The sequence below is a fragment of the Nothoprocta perdicaria genome, unplaced genomic scaffold (assembly GCF_003342845.1).
Source record: "Nothoprocta perdicaria isolate Ctin4 unplaced genomic scaffold, notPer1 scaffold_18, whole genome shotgun sequence".
In the NCBI taxonomy this organism is placed as follows: Eukaryota; Metazoa; Chordata; class Aves; order Tinamiformes; family Tinamidae; genus Nothoprocta; species Nothoprocta perdicaria.
Genome location: NW_020454982.1, coordinates 7,006,426 through 7,025,922, shown reverse-complemented (window position 1 = coordinate 7,025,922; position 19,497 = coordinate 7,006,426). Strand labels below are relative to the sequence as shown.

The window sequence follows — 19,497 nt, the reverse complement described above, 5'->3', positions numbered from 1 at the left end:
TTTTAGATGGAGATGAAATTCTGTTGCTATAATTCGGTATGTAATGATGCTTAAACCAAGGTCCCAGACAGGGGAAAAAAAAGAAGGGAATTCAGGATATCTTGAATAATTACCTTGGGAAATTAAAGCAACCGATCTTAACTGTATAAATGGAAGTACTGCAAACCTTCTATCATGTCCTAAATCTTCCAGCCTAAATAACTGTAAGCCTGGAGTAACTTAGGTGTTCTATATTACCCCATGATATAAGCTTAAATTATAACACAATTTCAGATAACACTATGCCATCTGAGAAGTAGTTTCCGTTGTGTGCTTCAAAATTTAAGCTTTACCTAGTTAGAAATATAAAAAAATTATCCTATGTAGTTGCAGCAATTATGGAAACATGAACTGTGTGCAGACTACTACAAGGAGTATGTTTCAGCTCTGAATAGCTTGAAATGTAAACGTGAGGTCAACAGATAATGAAGCAAATAAAAGTAATTCATTTTAAACCCTTTTTTTCTTTCTCAATAAGTATTTGTTTGATTTAATCAAAATATTTAATGATGTAGAATCACTCATACCCATTTCCTCAGCACAGGACAGAACATTGCTAGAACACTGACAAGATAATTCTATACAGCGAATGAAAGGATCTGTATTATAATATAATCAAAAGTAGATGCTTTTGATATCAATATAAAGATAGCTGTATTTTCTTGACACTCTTCTGTTTTTATTAAAATAGCCTGTATGCTTAGGATTCCCCAATACATACAGGCCAATGATAGGTAATTGATAAGATTTTTTTGAAATCATTCCCTTTGCTATCTACTCTAAACATTTATTATTACTATTTATGTGTTGATTTCTGTTGATCTTTATGTTAGAATTTGGGTATGTAAAGGTTTGGGAAGGAAAAAATACTGAAACAAATTAATTTCCAGTGTGATTTTAACTAAAGAAAAGCACATATATAAAAGACTGCAGTTATTGTATCTTGATACAGCATAGCTGTCCAGATCAGAAAGTCTAGTTTGAAAGTGGTATAAGATGTCAGTCTTAAAACTGTGATCTTCACTTATAGATAATCAAATGCCAAGGGAACAGTAAGGTTTTAGGAGAATAAGGCAAATAATCACAGATAATAAATGAATTAACCTCTTATTTCTTTAAACCTGTAGCCAGAGAGAGATGTAGCTGAATTTATAGAACAAGTAACAGACTGATATAAAAAGTTAAACAGAAGTTGGAGTGTCATTTAAGCAATCAGTTATTTTCTATTTATATAGTTCTTGGTGTGCGGTAACATAAGTCTAATGTTTTTAATTTACTACTTTTTCATTTAAAGCAGCAGATACTCGGGACTGCCCAAGTCAGCACTTCAGCAGATGGCAATTTAAATGAACTCCACATTACAATAAAATGTTGTAACAGTCTACAGTCCAGGAAAAAACATCTTCAGCCAAATGCTTATGTTGTCTACAAGTTCTTTGATTTTGCAGACCACGATACTCCCATCATTCCTAGCAGCAACAACCCACAAATAAATGACCATATGTGTTTTCAAGTACCAATGGATGTAGATTTAGACCGATACCTAAAATCAGAACCCCTAACTTGTTACGTTTTTGATGATGCTGAAACTGAAGAAAGTGATTATTTGGGAAAAGCCAATGTACCTCTAATTTCTTTGGCACATGACAGATGTATCTCTGGTAAGAATTTGACCTTTAAGGCTAACAAACTCTTTACCTATACCTTTGCAGGTATATTACCTGTTTCTATATCTCTTTAAGAACCAGAGCGAAGTAAAATCCTTAACTATCCTTTATGGATTTAATTTGACAGAAGTGTCCAGTAAAATCCTGAAAATAAATAATGTTCCTTAAGTCATGACTAAAGAAAAATGTGTGACAGAATTGAAAATGGTTCTTGAATATAGTGCATCAACTACAAATGTTAGAGAAAGAAAAACCTTGGAAAACTTCTTTTGGTCTCAAGGTGGGACTAATGATGTTCCAGGGTTGCTACCCCTTTTTCCTTTTTCTAGAAAGAGGAGCCCTGCCATCAGTGCAAGGATTGCTCCCCACAGATGAGTATCCTTTGCACAGTTGGTACTGTGCTTATACTAAAACTGTTTAATTTTGTCGACTATGAGTGACAGAATCATATTTATGGCAGAATTAGGATTTATATATTCTGTTGAACAATATGATTCTATAATGACTATATATAAGTGTATGAAAGGGCAAGCTGTGCAGCGGAATGTAAGGTGTTTCTTCTCTAGTAAAGATTTAGTAACTTTCAGATAGGTAAAACCCTTTTAAGTTTCTTTAACAAGTGTAATAGTTACTAAAAAGAAAATGTTTTGCTTAAGATAGATGTTGAATTATGTTAGATCTATTGTATGGTATTGGATTGCCCAAGAAATCAACAGGATATGTTGAAAGAACATAGCAATAGTAATTTATACCTCTTAACTGTCTTTATCTCCTCTGTGATATTTGGAACCACCAAAGGTGGTAATGTTTTGACATTATTTGTCTTTTAAAATTACAGCTATTAAGTGATTTCATGCCTGATTCGCATTCTGATTTGTATTGCATTTTAATATGTATTTCTAAAATAGAGTATTTAGATAAGATTTCCCTTTTGTTTTCAGGTACTTTTGAACTGAAAGATTCTGCAAAATGTGCTGCTGGTACTATCCAAGTGGAGTTAAAGTGGAAGTTTGCCTATTTACTGCCAAGTGGGTTGGCCATGGCTGCAGACTTAGAAAATTACATTCAAAATGAGAAATCAATGGCAACTAAATTAGTAGAAGAGAAGGAAGTGCAGGCTCCAGCCCTGACTCCTTCTTTTACTACATCAATGACAGTAAGTAATTTAACCAACTCAGAAACACTAAGAGATATAAAAGACCTGTTAGATCATTTCTTCCATGATGCCTAGAATGTGTCCTTACTGTGAAATAATGCTTAGTACAAATAGTTCATATAATGACCATCTTGAAATTCCTTTTGGAAGTCATGTTATTTCTGTGTCCATAACCTCAGAGGACTTGTGCAATGGTAGTAAAAGAGTGATGGAGAAGAAGAGACATAATGAACACTGTTTTCCGTATGAAATTGATGTTTATTAATTCTGTTTTTATTGCTCTTTAAAATCAAGCAGTTATATGTTTGTATAATTTTGCCAGAGGTAGAAATTTGGGATAGCAGAGATAGGCTGTCTTTTATTTTTGAGGTCTCTTAAATATTCAGCCAGATGTGGTCAGTAGGATAACTTTGAGCCAAAGGAATTCTCAGGCTGCTACTTCCAAGCCCTGTGTAGATGCTTACATGTGTCTGCATCTCCTTGTTGTTTTGTTGCCTGGGACATGGGACTGAGATATAAAAGTTACCTCCTTAAAGTTACTCATAAAGAGACTCATAAATTAGTAGAAAAAGGAAAATCCTGTGCATAAGAATCAATGGACATGAAAGAGAATTTTGACCTTCATGAGAGTAAAACTTAAAAAGCAATAAGCCACTGCCTGTTTATTTTCTATCTTTGATATTGTAATACCAAGATAGAAAACTTTATAGGCCATTTTGTTCATTTTGCAACTCTTATTAGTTACTTACTGATTCTATATCAGCATTTTCCAAAAGGATGAGGGGGAGTGTCAAATATATGTTAATTTTACAGAACAAGAAAAAAGAATTAAACATTCTATAAATAACAGTAATATGTTATTTTGCTAGATACCTGTTATTTTTTTAACCTAGAACTCTCATTGCATCCTGTGGATGCTGTGGACTGTTACACTCATTCTGAAAGGTATCCCCAAACTTTGCATGGGTGCAGGTTCAAACAAAATCTACCTAGTCTTACCTGTGTAGAATTGGTGATTTCCAAGTTAAGTATAATGATGTTTTCCTTACAAAAAAATCAGGGACCTTAAGAATCACAGCAAAATAAGGTGATTAGAATATAGGAGTAAGAATAGTTTTCAACACTATTTCTATTTTATAGAAACCAACACCTAAACCAAGGCAGCGTATAGCTCAAGCAGACAAAAAAGTATCTTTTCTGGATGGTGGCTCATTACACAGGACAGTAAGTTCTAACTGCTTTGCTTATACCTATTGAAGCAAGTATGACTGTTTATGCCACACTGTGGGCAATCTTGAAGACTGTTAGTGAATGCTCTGTTATTTAAGCAACAACAGATTGGGATCTCCCAGGCAATGACTGATAGCATTGGGAGAGCACAACATGGATATCTGTCTGACTTTGTAAGAATGGTTTCCCATCCACCATGTTAGCGATGTATTCACATGCATAGCACCTCTTCTCTTTAGCTATCTGTACAGCAGACTCTTAAAACTTAAAATGTTTTCATAAAGTTATGTTTTTCAAAGGGAGAGGATTAGCTATTTTGTCTTTATTGGAAATCATTCAGTGCTAGGCAGTACCACCCTTTGCTGCTTTAAAAATCCAAGCCTCACTGTCTGATTACAGCCAAAAAAGTGTTACTACAAATAATGAAATAGCTGGGGTTTCTCTGAAATGTAAATTTTCTATTTGCATTGCAGAAGTGCCCATGCAAGAAAATTAGAAATAATTATAAATATATAATAAAAGATATGCTAATAAAGGTGTTAAGTAATAATAAGGATTTTTTCTTATTTTACCTATAACAGAGCTCTGTTGCTGTTGAAAATCACAAGGAACTTGCACAGAAGATAAAGACTTCAACAGCTACAAGTGTTTCAGTGGTATGATATGAGTTTATTCAAAGTTTGTGGCTTTTGTAGAGTGTATTTGAATTGGTGTTCCCAACTCTGGAAAATTAAGTCCTAGAGAATTGTCTAATAATAGGTTGTACATGATTTTCCAGCAAATTTCCGTGGGAGATGCTGTGTCTCTTAGGTTGTATCTGCTGATAAGGTGGTGTAATAAATACTTCAAGGGAAAGAAGGTGAATTTACTTCGAAAGAAATTATGCACAGAAGTTTTTTTACTTTACATGACATGCTTGTAGTGTTCATAATATAACTGCAAAGCTGTTTGTTTTTTATGTCATTTTAATTTACTTTGGAAACCAAGTATTATATCAACTAATTTATAAAATTAGTAATTGAGGATGACTTTTTTGGAAAGAGATGATTTTAGAACTGGTAGAGCTGAAATACAGATACGTGTTTGGAAATCTAAGAGCCTCTGTGTGTGATGACAAGTACTGAATAGTGAGAGAAGTTGTATTTTAGCAAATGTGTGTTGTTAAATAGTTGTTGTCTTACTGTGTCAATTACTTGTTACTGTGGTTTAAAACTGATCAGTCTCATAACCTGCCACACTGCATTAACCACGTAACTGTGTAAAAGAGTGTGTGTATATATAATGAACACGAGCCATAATTTCAGTTTTAAGGAGTGTTATAAAGACTAAGTTTTTCTGTCTTGGTTTTGCATTAGGTTAAACAAGAAACCCCGGCTGGTGATAAGGTGAAGGAGACTGCTGAGGAAATTCAACAGGAAAACGAAGACTTTTCGCATCTGTCTGAGGGACAGCTGGCTGACGAAAACTCAGCCACCTCTGGAGATGAAACAGAAATAACTGAAGAATTGGAGCCAGAAGGTAGAACTCATTTATATGCACAAGCACCTATATTTCCTTAATAAATCTATATCTTTTTTCATTTTTAAGCATTTCTTCCTAGCAGTGGGAGCTGCCTCATTATGAGAAGCTTCCTGACAGAAATGATATTCTAATGTACTTTATAGCTGAAGTAGGTGGTGGGTATATAGGTTTTATTTCCAGCCCAAATTCAAACTGCATTGTAATTGAATGCAAAAATCTGGTATCTGACCTAGATTCATGAAATATTAAAGGAAACTCGACTTGTGTTTTAAATATCTTTATATTCTCTCTTAGAACTGGGCTGTTATAAAGACTATTTTAATGAGTATTCTCCTATTGTCTGCAGATAACAGCCAATCTTGGTATCAGAGATCCTTTCACACAGAGAGGATAGTATATCCTATCATATATATGTGACAAAGTTGTTAAAAACAGATTTACCTAAAGGTTATAAAAGCCAAGTTGTCCGATTTTACCTCTAAATTTAAACTTGGTATCATGGAAATAAACAGAGTCTTTGATAACACTAGCAAAACAAAAGGCACAGAGAATTTTGCATTTAGTTGTTTTGCAACTTCTGCACAGTAATACTTCATTAGTACAACTTGAAAGACATGCTATTGGCTCCCTGTTGTGTTTGTAAGTAGCTTTAGTCCAGAAAGCAGAAACCCAAATGCTTCTTCATGCAGTCCATCTGCATGAAGAACAACTTATTTAAAACAAGAATACTGTTTTCTTTATATGGACATAGTGTCCAAACTGGAGGAAATCCACAATTTCAATCCATACTGTTACCTAAAGCTGATCAATGTTGGTACTGCAGTTCATCTGAGACTTAATCATTGCATTTACCACTGCCATTTGAAAGTACTAGTGTTTTTAGAAAACCAAGAAAAAGATTCTTCAGAATTTTTTAAAGGTCACTGATGTCCCAATGTTATCATCTGCATGGAAAAGAAGGTCCATCTGACACTGATGCTTTACATTTGTTAAAAAAGCCAATATATTCCTATCAGATTTTTCAACAAATGCTTATTTTTTTACCAGATCAAGATGACAGAAGAACAAATGATGCCATTGAATCAATAATAACAGACAGTGATGATTGTATTGTTTCGAGTCCAGTTTCCAGGACTATTAAACAGGTATTTTTGACAATTAAGTATTTGGCAAATGTGAGAATTATTTTAAGCCTAATATCCTTAAGCTTGATATTTCTCCCCAATAACTTTAAGGAGCAGTTGTATCATATGGTTATATCCTACTGGCATTAAATTTTGTTGATAGTCTGATGTGCAATAACCTGGAAGAATTTGGTTCTAGTGTTCTTGATGCAAGTAAGTCTGTGTGACATCTTACACAGTAACTAGTAATAATAAGTGATGTTTCATATGAGAAATAATGCTGCTTTCTTGATGAACTCTAGCAGGAATTTAACAATACTATCCCTTATGCAGGTTCAAGATTGATATAGAAGGTATTTTGAAAGAGGAAATTGCCTTGTTATATGTGAAATATTTTGAAAGCTACTAACTCTAACATGGTGAACTAAAATGACTAACTTCTCAGGGTTAAACCAATCAATAATACAGTTAATATATACATTTATAGTTATCTTGGATTTAATTAGATAAAAGTTCTTTCAGCTGATGTCTGAAAGAATTGTGAGTGTAGGTTTATTTATGATTCATTAAGACGTACTTTTGCTTCCTTCATTTAGTAGTAAAGAGTGTGTTGGAGAAAGGTAGGTAGCAAAACACAAGACAGTAAAATCTATGAACTATTAAGGCAACAAATTTGATACAAATTTGGTTTTAAAATGAGGCATTGTTGTATTGGAAAACTATGGTAATTTAAAGAATACAGCTTGTGAAAATTGAGATTGAATTTGTTGTTGTTTAAGATGGAATATCAGTGCCTTTTATCTTCTGAGATGAATATCCTGCAAGTAATCAAACACTGTAAATACGGCTTGTGATTTTTTAGAGATTGTTATGGTAATTATCCTATAAATCCGAGCTGGGTGCCAAACTGCTTAAGCCATTTAAGATCGTACTGTTTCTCTTTTGCATGTTGCAAATTAGACAGTTCATGGTTATTTCTTAGATATGTTGATCATAAAAGGAATCTAACAGATTTTCCAGTACTTAGCTGTACCACTTGCTTCTTTCTCTTTTCTTCTTGTCTATGATGTATAATTAATCATAGATTACTTCATTTTGTTTCATTTCATTTACAACATTTATGAGCTTCACTTTGTCGGTATGAAATGCTTGTCCCCTTCTTTCCTTTCCAAAGTGGCGTAATTAGTGTTAGCATCTTTTTTAACAGGCTACATAAAGTTTAGTGGCTGGATTAAATCAAGTCATTAACATAATGTGCTATACAATTTGCCCCTATCTCTTTTCGTTTCCAGTACATCAAAGTGCCACAGAGTGCCAGTGTAATTGGGCCTTGCTAGCTTGTCAGGTTCAGTCAGGCTGATGGCTGCTGCTTTTACTAAAAAGCTTCCAGGCATGATAATTAATAGAGAAAAGAAGTCTGAGAAATGTAAAAGTTTGGACAGTTCTCTATGAATATTTCATACATTTGAATAATCAGAAGTTAACATTATCAATTTGATGTATAATACATTGATTAAAAGCCTTGTTTCAGTTTCTCAAAATAGACATCAAAACTGGGAATTTGCATTTCCTTTGGCATGGTCTTTATAAAAAAAAAAAAAATTGTCTTTTCTATCCCTCCTCCCTTTCACCCCCGTGTCTACACTTTATCCTTATAGAAGATAGTATGGCATTCAATTATCACTATAAAATTTACCGCTGTCAGCTTGCAAGTTGTTTTAAAATGTGCCCATAAGGCAATTACTGGCAAAAGCAATTTATTCCGTGGTGGTCCCATTTTTCTTTAGGTATGTTTGCATCTCTTCTTCACTGCATGTACAACAAGTGTTGTACACTTAGCAGTTTATTGAATACCATCATTACCAGTTCAAGTAAATTAAGATCTCATGATATAATTAATTTTGACGTTAAACTCTCTTAAATACCATTAAGTAATGCCAATTGCTTGTAATTCTGCTTTTGAACAAAACATCTTTGTGACAGGTTGGGAAGATGTAAAGTATGAACATATCTATTATTTTACTCTATAATTTCATTTTCATTATGCTTTTTTTGCACAATTAGTTGATATTCATCCTATGAGATATTATTTTCATTCATCAAAAGAATGAGATCTTGAAGTTTATGGGTTACTAAGGTCAATAGCAGACAAAAGCCCAAGTGAGAGAAATGAAGGAAGCTTGAAGACTCTAGGCAAAACCTGAGTTGCTTTTTTTCATTCTTCCCAGTCATTTATTCTGATAAGGCTTGAGATAGACTTAATTTAAACAGATAGTATACTGAAATGGTACGTTTAATACTTTTCACTTGTCTCCTAAAAGTAAGTGTTTATCTCTTTACTTTTGATCCATCCTTTGAGCGCTGTGCTCAGCGGTCTTAATTTCTTGGTTTTCATTTCAAGTGCGTTTCTAACATTGTTGGTGGAAAATACAGAACATCAGATGCTCTTAGGTAGCCTCTCATCTATTAGATAACATTGAAAATATTCAGTTATGGAGAAAAACTTAAGACCGAGTAAGCCTATATAAAATTTTCAACTAGAGCTATTTTGAACCTTGCCAATGAGGTTTTTTGTGTATTTATGCTTCTGATGTAGCCTGCTTGGGGGAGACCATTTGTAGTTCTGTGTATTTGGATGGGCAAAGGCATGAAGTCTTTGGATAGTGAAAGAACTATTAATGCAAGACTGTAAAGATAGCTGATTCTTCCAAGGTTTTGCCTAGTATTAGCAAGAGTCATTATCAAAATAGTGATAGAGAAAGTAAGAATATTGCCATAGACAGAATCTGTCCCCTGTTTTGTTTTCTTCCTTCAAAACTAAAAGGCCTGAACCCATTTCTCAGAGATACCCATTTAAGTTTTCAGTCCCCTTTGTTCTGTTATGTACATCTAATCAATATTTAAGGGAACGTAAAGGAATTTTGGTATATACATTAGCTGATGAAGGTTGTAAATTGCTGACAGATTATTGTACCAAAAAGCAATATCTAAGCATTACCAAAATACTTAAAGATTAAAAGGAACATGAGATGATTAATGGAAGTTAAAAAATACTAATAAGAAAAAAGCATTTCAGGAAGTCTCCTTCATCGTAGACATGGTAGCTTATGTTCTACCAGTAATGCAATGAACTATAGAATGAACCAAATGATTTCTTAAAATTTTGCTTGGAAGAATAATTGAACTCACATCAAAATAAAAGGACCCGAATGAAGTATTTGATCATTACAAACTCTCCATTTTTCACTTGAATAGTAGCTAGTAAATAGGGAAAGGGTTTAAAAAAGAAACTTAGGAAAATAAAAAATAAAGTCCACTCTGCAGTATAAAAGGACAAATGGTTATTTAAAACTTAATTCCTATCATTTTTTTGGATACTGCATGTATTTTCTGCATGGCTTTATAATATGGAATTTTTATGTTAGCAGTGAATTATGACATGGCAACTGTCCCTATTCGTAAGTTGCGTGTTTTAATTTGCAAATATAATATTTTTAAAAAACAGCTTGTTCTGCTTTGTATATAGTGTATTCATATTTAATAAAAATAGACCTTTAAATATTCTTGTGTGCTTATCTCTAAAGTAATTTTTTTATAATTTTATAGTACTTAGGACTCATTTGTTTTCTTGTAAGCTAGCAAGCAGGATAAGATCAATAGCTTGAATCTACTCTTTTTTTGGAAAAGCTATAATGCTCTTTTCCTACAGGATGCAATTACAAGTGTTAAATATGTCAAATTTTAAGTTATGTAAAACAACTACTTTATAATGCAGGATATTATATTAGGACTTGATTTATAAACTACTGTCTGTGTACAAACTAATCTGACATAACTGCTAAATACTTGGGGGGAACAAAGCCTCTTAGCTTATCACTTTAAATACAGATGCTAATACATCTGTTGAGTGCAAAAAGAAAAGAGTTGTTTCTGAAGTAAAATTAGACAATAGAGCCAATTTCATTTTTTATGCATGTGAATGTAGAGTGCTTGAGGTTATTAGTTGAAACTGAGTAACCTTTCCAGGCTTTCATCTCTTTCTTTTCAAATTTGAATATGAAAAGCATATTCAAGTCAAAGACCATCACTTTAATGACATTTGGCAGTCATTTGATTTATTAGATTTTAGAAAAAAAAATTCCTTTAAATATTTCATCATACTATGCTAATCCTAGTAATATTGCCAGCTGAAGCCGTGTACCTGTATTAGTGGAGACAGAATGGTATGGAATTTCCTCTGTCATCCTGGTAAAATTTCCATGAATCTACTGAATAATAAAACAACCTTATTGAAATATTCAGATTTGGGTTTTTAGTTAAAGTGTCTTAGGATACATAATAAAAGGAAATGTCTTCTGAAAGGAGGGTGTAAAATTACTTCATCAAATATTGAAAGGGCTTGACAGCAATGGAAATTGTTCCATGTGAAGGATATTTTTACAATCGGCTACACCTGCTTTTCAGTTTGATTAATTATCTAATAAGCTTGGAAAAGCGTAAGCAAATTCTGTAATAAATTAGAATATTGATTTGCAGTTCGAACACTGAATCTAGAGAGCTCATGTTTGAAGTTATTTATTACTTAAAATGATTTGATTTTACAATCAGAAATTGTCAAAATATTTCCATATAGGGGAAATAACTTTAATAAATTTATGAACTGGAAAAGAGAAGGAAAGGCTTATATATGGTAAGAAGCATTGTTTCCTCTGTGAAGAAAAGTCTAAACATTGAATGATGAACTAGGTATTCCACTAGTATTCATTTCCTTGAATGAGTTGCACGGGAAAGTATTTGTGGCTTCATCTGTCAAATTTCACCTTCCCAAATGAAATAAAACTTAGTAAAATTTATTTGTAAGCAAAAAGGCATTGCTGCATGCTATGAAAATGTTGTCTTAAAGATGTTAAGAAAAGGCCCTAGAGAGGACAAGCTGGGATATTCCTTTTATAATGCTGTTCTAATTTTACCTTTTAAGTGTGCATTTCATTTAACTAGAAAAGTTTTGAGTTTTAAATTGAGTTTTGTACAAATACAGGCTTGTTTTATACACTTAAGTACTCTGTGAGTTGATGTTTAACACTACAAGAAAAACAAAATATTTTTTAATTGTGTTTGCATTGTGTTTTTAAATAGGCAGGTGAAAAAATCCGGATTGAAATTATCTCGCTTTGCTTTACGGACTCACGGATTGCAGTGGATGACACGATACAGCAGCTGTTCGTAGAATGCAGATTATACAATTTCCTTGCAGAGGAGACTCCGGTGTCACTCCCAAAACCAACACGTGGTCACTGGGTTCACTATAATTACAGTAAAGGTAAGCATCAGCTCTTCTGATCAGGCTTTTTTTCTTCTTTTAAACTCAATTTTATGAAAAAAAAAAAAATACGAAAATCTACTCTCTCTAGGTTATGATGAGGGTTTTAAAAGTTCCTATTGTATTTACCAGTTGGACACGTTTTACTACTTCACAGTACTTAACCCTGAATGTTCTATATGCTTTTCTTTAAATGAACAGTTGGAGGTAGGTAATACACTTCACAATTAGTGCAAGATAATTTACACCAGTAGGATCCCCAGAACTATTGTTATAACAGCTGTTAATGCTCTTGTTATTTTTTCCGGCTATTACTTAATATTTCAGTTCTTAACTTGTGCTGTGAATGTCTGCTTGCGTTTAAGATGCATCCTGATTGCTTCATGTTGTGTTGCACTTCTGCTGCAAGTGAGTTAGTTTGCTAGATACGTGGCACACAACAGCTACCGACAGTCCAATTAAGCATTCTTTTGATAATCATTTTATAAAACCGGCTTTTGTAAAGTTCAGAATTTGTTTGCGTAACTCTCTAAATTGTACCTATCTATAATTCTCATCTTAAAAGGAGACTTGAGATAAAATGGAGAGAAAGAGAAATAAATTTATTACTTGAACACTTTTATGTCCTCCTAACACTCATAAAGTATTGAATTGCACCTTACTGAAGTTTGATATTCCCTGCAAACATCACATCAAACACCTCGACCGTGTATTGGGGTGTCTCTTTGGAGAGAGAATATATTGAGAGAGAATATTTGAAGGGACACGGCACAAAGTTTTTAGTTCCTGTTACTTTGTGAAAGACAGTAATTCTGGTAAGATTTTAGCAAGAAAATAACTAATATCTCCTCAAATAGGGGTTTTGTTCACTGAGTCTTGCTGCCATTTCAACAAGGGGAATTTCTGGCAGCATATCCTAACTGAGATGTCAGATATATATATACAACAAATGCTTATTTGTATATATTGAATAGGAATTAGTCATCTTGGTAGTTACTGAAAACATATTTTGCACATGTTAGACACTTTTTGAAATCAGATTTTTAAAATCTCACTGAATTAACACCATGAACCCAGGAAAGCAGGTTTTACACTTCTCATTTTCTTTTGCTTCTTGATTTTTTTAACTACTTTATCTAGAATTAGTCTAAGGTATAAGAAGCACTCAGAAAATATAATAATACGTCCTTGCACCTTATGATTCTGTTGCACATGGGATATGATCCAAGTATCATATCTTGAAGTTCTGTAAAGCTACATTAGCAAAAGGTAACAAAGTTAGGGCAAGTACAGTGAGAATTGACAAGAGGCAGCAATATGGTGAAATTCCTGCAACTAAGGACAATGATGAAACTTAAGCATATCAAAATGTAATGCTTTAAAACTGGATCAGATTAGTACAGATTGTCATGTGTAATGCTCCTGGAGATGGCATATGATATCATTATTTCTGTTAGTTGAAGCCTGGCTTCATAACTTTCATTTTTCCATTTCCTGTCTGAGCATGGAGTGATTTTAAGTTTAAAATACCCTAATGAATCAATTAAAAAAAAGAAAAAGGGGGGGGGTTGGTTGCAATTGCTCTAGGATTACATTCCACAGCGTATTTCTAATGAGGCTATTTGCAGAGTTTTACTTGGATAATTGGTCATAAGATTTCTACTTAAGATTAGCTTTGCATGTAAGGAAAAACTCGTAATCAGTCTGCTGTTCGATAATGTCACTGAGAAAGCTAATAGTAATGAAATCTGTGCCTGTGTTTACTATAGCTTTACTACACCTCATATTCATACCTAATTAGGTGGGAATGTTGAATATTAGAGGTTAATTGAAAATATTCCTTAATAAAAATGAGATTGGGATGGGGAAAAGAAATGTACTTTGAGCTTAGAGGGAAATTAATAGGTTTCTAGATTTTGCATAGAAATAACATGGTAAATCCATAGGCAATCTAAAAAAAGTTGTAAATAAAACTTTTATTTATAACGATCACCATGGCTGTTTTAAACATGTATCAGCTTAGCTATGGGAGCTCCCTTCATTTGCATGATCTTTGCCTTTATTTTAAACACAAAATTCCAAGATAATTATTCTAGTGCAAACGTTTTGGAAAGCAGTATATTAGAATATATTAGATCTCTGTTGATCTGGACATAAAACATCTTGTGAATTTCCCTTTTCACAAATAGAGATATAACCTCCCCTGAGTTGTTTATTTTGATCATTGCTGTGATTATGGATAGTGACAAGATTTTCTTTCTCCCAGATCTTGGGATGGAAAGTCGTATACAAAGTACACACTAGGTTGCACTGCATCACTCCCAGTTTCCCTTCACATTTACTGTTTTATCTATTGCTGGCCATAATGACTGAGAAAAGGAGCTGCTGTGCTCAAGGTGTTGTAAAAGCCAGCAGAATATCTAAGAAAATCTAAGCCTTGCAGTGCCACAACTTGGCTCTCAAAAGGAGAGCTTCCCAAACACCAGATTTTGTCAGTAGACTTTGATTTAACATCATTCTAGATACAAGATTTGTAAATTCAGTGAGTTTCAGTTGGGATGCTTATGGGGAAGGGAAGAATGTGTCGATGTGGCAGCTCCTTTGAAGTTTGTTGCTGTCCATCTGTCTCCCTGCTGCCTCCCTGTTCTTTCCTGTGGTGGCCCCAGGAGTGTTGGGCCATGAGAGCAGCACATGTGCAAAGTCATCCACATGCCCAAAAGAAGAGCAGATGGAAGTAACAACTACTTTTAATCTAGAGAAGTAACAGAAAGATAAAACCCAAGGTAAAACCCAGTCCCTCCTTTTCTGTAAGGAATATGTTAAATTGCTTATTCCATTGATGGAAGGATTCTGATAACAATTGACTATTACCTGAAAATAACTTTTAATACTGATTCTGTGTCTTGTTTCTCTTTTGTACGCCTATATTCTTTGGTGGATTTCCTGTAATTTGTGCAATTTCTGTTTATACAAGTAAATTTAAGTTGGATAGTAGAATGACTATGCCATGTGACAATGGGTCCACCAATGTTTAGGAAAATGGGAAGGAAATGGAGAGGGATAGAGTATATAGAGAGGACAGAAGTATTTCAATATTAGAGATGCTGGAACTTGGAGAAGCCTTCTGATGCTCTTCCTGCCCTTGAAAACAAATGAAGACTCTCCCCCAAAAACTAATGCATGTGTTTATTTTTCAGAGGGTCATCTTCATTGCAGTTCTCTCTACATTTTTTCAGCTAAATTTTCTCAGTTTAAAAAAGGAAAATCCATTTGTAGTAATTTGCACATCCTGCGTTTCCTGCAATCTATCAGTAGTTAAAGTTCTGATACTGGTAGCCCATGTATATTTTGTAAGAAAGAAGCTGCTTTCTTAACCCAAGATGCTCAAAAACTAGTTATGGACTTTCCTAAAACCCTGTTACTGTTTCTAATAATGTTGTTCCAATCCAAGCTGTTTTTCACTGTGGGTTTTACTAATGGTACAAAGAATTAAAAGCTGATTCTGGGGTTTGTATTTTAAATTAGAACAACAAAAGGCTTTGAGTACTCATACGCGTTCCCTAGGCTGTGGATTTTCTCCAGTCCATTGGTCTAAATGCTCCTCTTATTGAATATTGTGGCAGGAAAGGAGGATTAAATTACTGAGGCTGTCAAAAAGGACAAGCACTCTGCCATACATTATCATTATCACTAGCTTCCTGGGTGGAAGAAAATGCAGTAAATCCTTTCAAATACAAAGCGATAAAGACCACTGGCTTTTAAAATTGTGACTGCTATTGCCATTAAGAGAAAATGACAACTATATGGCATGCTTAGATGCAGCTTGTATCTTCTTTGGCAGTGTGTGCATAAACCTGCCAGTGACATGGCATTAGATCATGTGCCCTTTCAAATTTGATTTCAGCATTGTTCCTTTTTCTTAGGAAAGATAAGGGAAAAAGACCTTTTTTCCCCAATACTCTTGTTTTCTCAAGGATTGAAAACAATTTATAGCTAACTATATTAATTCCAATTTGTTTTGCAGTGATTTATGTGGATAAAGCAAATAATCATGCAAGAAGAGAATATCTGAAGATGATACTTCAAAAACCAGATCTAAATGCTGACAGGTAAATACTGCTGCTGAATATTGCTCCCTATCTCACTTCTCAAAAGGTTTTTCTAAATGGTACTATGGTTTGTCTTGACTTGTTTTGTTTGATTGTGTTAAAGAAATATTCCACAGAAGTTAGTTAAGTAATGTGAGGGGGTTTTTTTTCAGCAAGGAATCATATCCACGTTCTGATGCAGTCACTGAAGTACATGTCCTCCCTGAGAAGTTTTGTAAGTATAGAGCACTTAGTTGGAAGCATAAATTAGTCCTATCTAAGCTCATAATTTGTGTATTTGTTATGCAATTTTTTGATTGTGATAATAATTTATTCTGAGCAAATGAACAAGAGGCATTATTTCTATTTCCACTTGAAGGTCAAACTTGATAAAAATTGAGCAACTGTAAATTGAAAGGCTCCTATAATGTGAAGAAGAGTAGAATTCCATGTTGATTGTGTTTGAAGTGTAAGACTTTCTGGTCTGTCTGCCAAGTATTTACTTATATAATATTTACTTACGTAACAATGGATTCACTCTGCAATAGAGAAGTCATCTCTTTTCGGTCCATTTGCCTTCTTAAGCTGAGTTCCATGCAGTGGCCAGATGACAAATTTTATGGGAATGGAACAGGAACTCCATAAAATGATTCCTTTCAGGGAAGGAAATGTCATAACAAAATATTTTGAGGTTTGGAAATAAAAAATAGATTGTCTCCATAGAATAAGCAAGCAGAAGCCTTATTTTATCATGTAGGTGAGATAATTGGATAGCCTGCTCTGCCAAGAATTTTACAGTGTGGAGAGGAAAATGTTTTCATCTCTGAAGGTTAATTCAGTGAAGAAGAGCTAGTTCATAGGCCACAATGGTACTATGAATTCATTATATATCTATACTATATGTTTACTAAGCCTCATTCTGACATAGTCTATAGGAAATATCATTTTAAGAAAGATTAAAAAAAGCTAGAGCGAGCCCTGTTTCAACCACAGAAGTGTTGTGCTTATGTTCACTGTCATAGTAATGTCTTCCATGTTTCTAGGTAAATCTTTTTTGTTTATGAATATGTGGAGTTGGGTCTCTGAGAAAGTTTGGGTACTTGGTTGACTAAACAGCAAGATGGGAGTTTGATTAGTAGTCCAGTTCCCTGCTTTAGCTCAGCAAAGGGACCACCAGGAAATAAAATTTGTGGAAAACTGCTTGTGCACCAATGATTTTCAGCACTGTGCTTTATAAACCTGGACTAGTTATTTCTTTAACACGTGTTTTCTATCACAGCCTTTGCAAAATAATATCAGAGCTTTTTCAGCTGAAACAGGAACTGAACTAAACTAATGCTTTAAAGTTCAGGAAACCAAATTATCAAGGATATAAATATCATTGAAAATTGCCTGCACATGCTTTAGTCTAACACTTTATTGGTGTATGTGTGATGGTAGCTTGCAGGAGGAGGGGCACTGTATTATGTGTATAAAGCTAAGTATTAGGTGTTCAGGTGAAGGTCCTCATCATTGCAATAAATGTTGTTAGAAATGGTAGTCTTAATGATTGGGCCCGTATTAAAATACCTATAAGGAGATATGCTGCATGCAATGATCTTTTCCAAAAGGAAAGTCAGTTTAATGAACGTACTTGAAAGGAGATAAATAATCACAAGTGCTAAGAAGTTATGCACACACTGCTGTCCAAGGGAAACAGATACAGGATATTAGTGTAATAAATAAAGTTACTGCTAAGTTCTGGCTGTAGCCTAACTTTATAACTGAAACAGGCTAGCTTGGTCCTGAAAATAATTAATTTCACAGCTTTGTATTCTGTTATAGTCTATATTCACAAATAAAGGTATATACCTACATGGGCAAGTATGTTTCTCTCGGGATGAGGTTGGAGTTAGAGTGTAGCTTTCAAAGCCAACTTGTTTTATTCCTTCAGTTTTACTACTTGTTATGAAATAACTCTAATTTTTGAAGAAATGTTGATTTTGGTTCCACCTAAAATTGTTTTATTGGCAGAAAATGCAAGGATATGTGATATTCAGTAAATGACATTTTATAAATTATGAGTGAAAAAGGAAATATGCTGTTAAGTAAAATGAGTTAGAGTCTAGAATATATGAGCATGAAGAAGTAGAGATTTAGAAAGACTATTTAAAACCCTATTTAGGTTCTGCCTGCCAGAAAGATATTCTCTCTTTTGACAAACATCTTTGTCTTTACCTGCTTTCTGCTGGACAATATGTTTCTTCATTAATATATGAAAGCTTTTGTCAGTTGTTGTTTCTTATAACTTCATTGTGTGACAAGTAGTAGGGATACGTCAGCTAATTTGTTTGTTTCTGTTATGAAGATATGCTTACTATTTGTCAAACTTTGCAAACAATTGTGTGTCATCCTATAATGTGAGGGTTTTTAGCTTAACCTGAGTTACTGCCTCTATACTCAAATCCTTAATAACGAGGTGTTTGTGACAGTCCATTTAACCTACAATAACAGTGTCAGTTATCCTTTATTCTTCCTCCTGTTTGTATTCACTTGTTGCCTTTCAGCTCTTTAGGAGGATAGAAACTGGGCTCATGTAGAAAAGCTTGGCTCATTTTTCATGTGGGTTTGCACTTGCGACGCCTGCAGAGCTGCCGCTGGACTAAGTGCTGTGCTGGCAAGTGTCAGAAGAGACACATGGGAAGAGAAGGAGCAACCCCTGTGTGCAGCAGTCACCCTGCTGCGAGGACAGGAGTGAGCAGGTTTTTGCAGGAGCCTCCGTGGCTGCTGGTGGCAGGTGCAGCCCTTCTTGCCTGCAAATGATGCTGCTCGAGGAGCACAGCTGCATCAAGTCCTTGTGCAGCGTCGCGCAGCTCGCACAGCCGTGGCGCCCGCTGCGAGTGGATATGTGCGGTTAGCGCCACCAGAAAGTGCTAGGTGAACGCCCAGGCTTCTGTCCGTGCTGCTTCAAAATGCCTGACCTCTCTAAGAAAGAATGAGACATCAAACTTGCTATTCACATCTTCTCACAGGCACTCCAAATTCCCTGCTGGTGGTAATACTAGTGTTATCATTGTAATTATAAGCATTTGGTTCAGTTACTTTTTGCTATGTTGTAATGTATTTTTTAAGCTTAAAGCAACTACCATTTTTGATTCCTTTTGACTCTGTTAGCAGGCATATTTCACTTAATTCTCTAGTGTGTTTCTTACAGTGACTAGCAAATATCTTGCCTCACAGTACTTGTAACAGTGTCAAGATTTCTGCTCATTCTGTCAGTAGGCAATAATCTCTGCAAGGAAATGAGTACTGATACCTGCTGTTACTGTGGTACAGAAAAAAAATGTAGAAATGAGCTTTAGAGAAAGGTTAA

At 34.3% G+C, this 19,497-nt stretch overlaps 1 protein-coding gene across 4 annotated transcripts in view; it reads left to right on the top strand.

Moving 5' to 3' along the window:
• RPGRIP1L (RPGRIP1 like) overlaps window positions 1-19,497 on the top strand; it is a 51,901-nt gene that overhangs the window by 27,621 nt on the left and 4,783 nt on the right. Inside the window, exons 17-26 of one of the 4 annotated variants that reach the window (XM_026036565.1) lie at window positions 1,334-1,700; window positions 2,648-2,862; window positions 4,003-4,086; window positions 4,674-4,748; window positions 5,448-5,610; window positions 6,661-6,758; window positions 11,874-12,057; window positions 16,082-16,166; window positions 16,319-16,380; window positions 18,692-18,793. In XM_026036565.1, the coding sequence (XP_025892350.1) occupies window positions 1,334-1,700; window positions 2,648-2,862; window positions 4,003-4,086; window positions 4,674-4,748; window positions 5,448-5,610; window positions 6,661-6,758; window positions 11,874-12,057; window positions 16,082-16,166; window positions 16,319-16,380; window positions 18,692-18,699 (1,341 nt within the window). In that variant the 3' untranslated portion in view covers window positions 18,700-18,793. Of the gene's footprint in view, window positions 1-1,333; window positions 1,701-2,647; window positions 2,863-4,002; window positions 4,087-4,673; window positions 4,749-5,447; window positions 5,611-6,660; window positions 6,759-11,873; window positions 12,058-16,081; window positions 16,167-16,318; window positions 16,381-18,691; window positions 18,794-19,497 lie in introns of those variants that run through there. The other 3 variants (XM_026036563.1, XM_026036562.1, XM_026036561.1) reach the window with 3 other exon arrangements.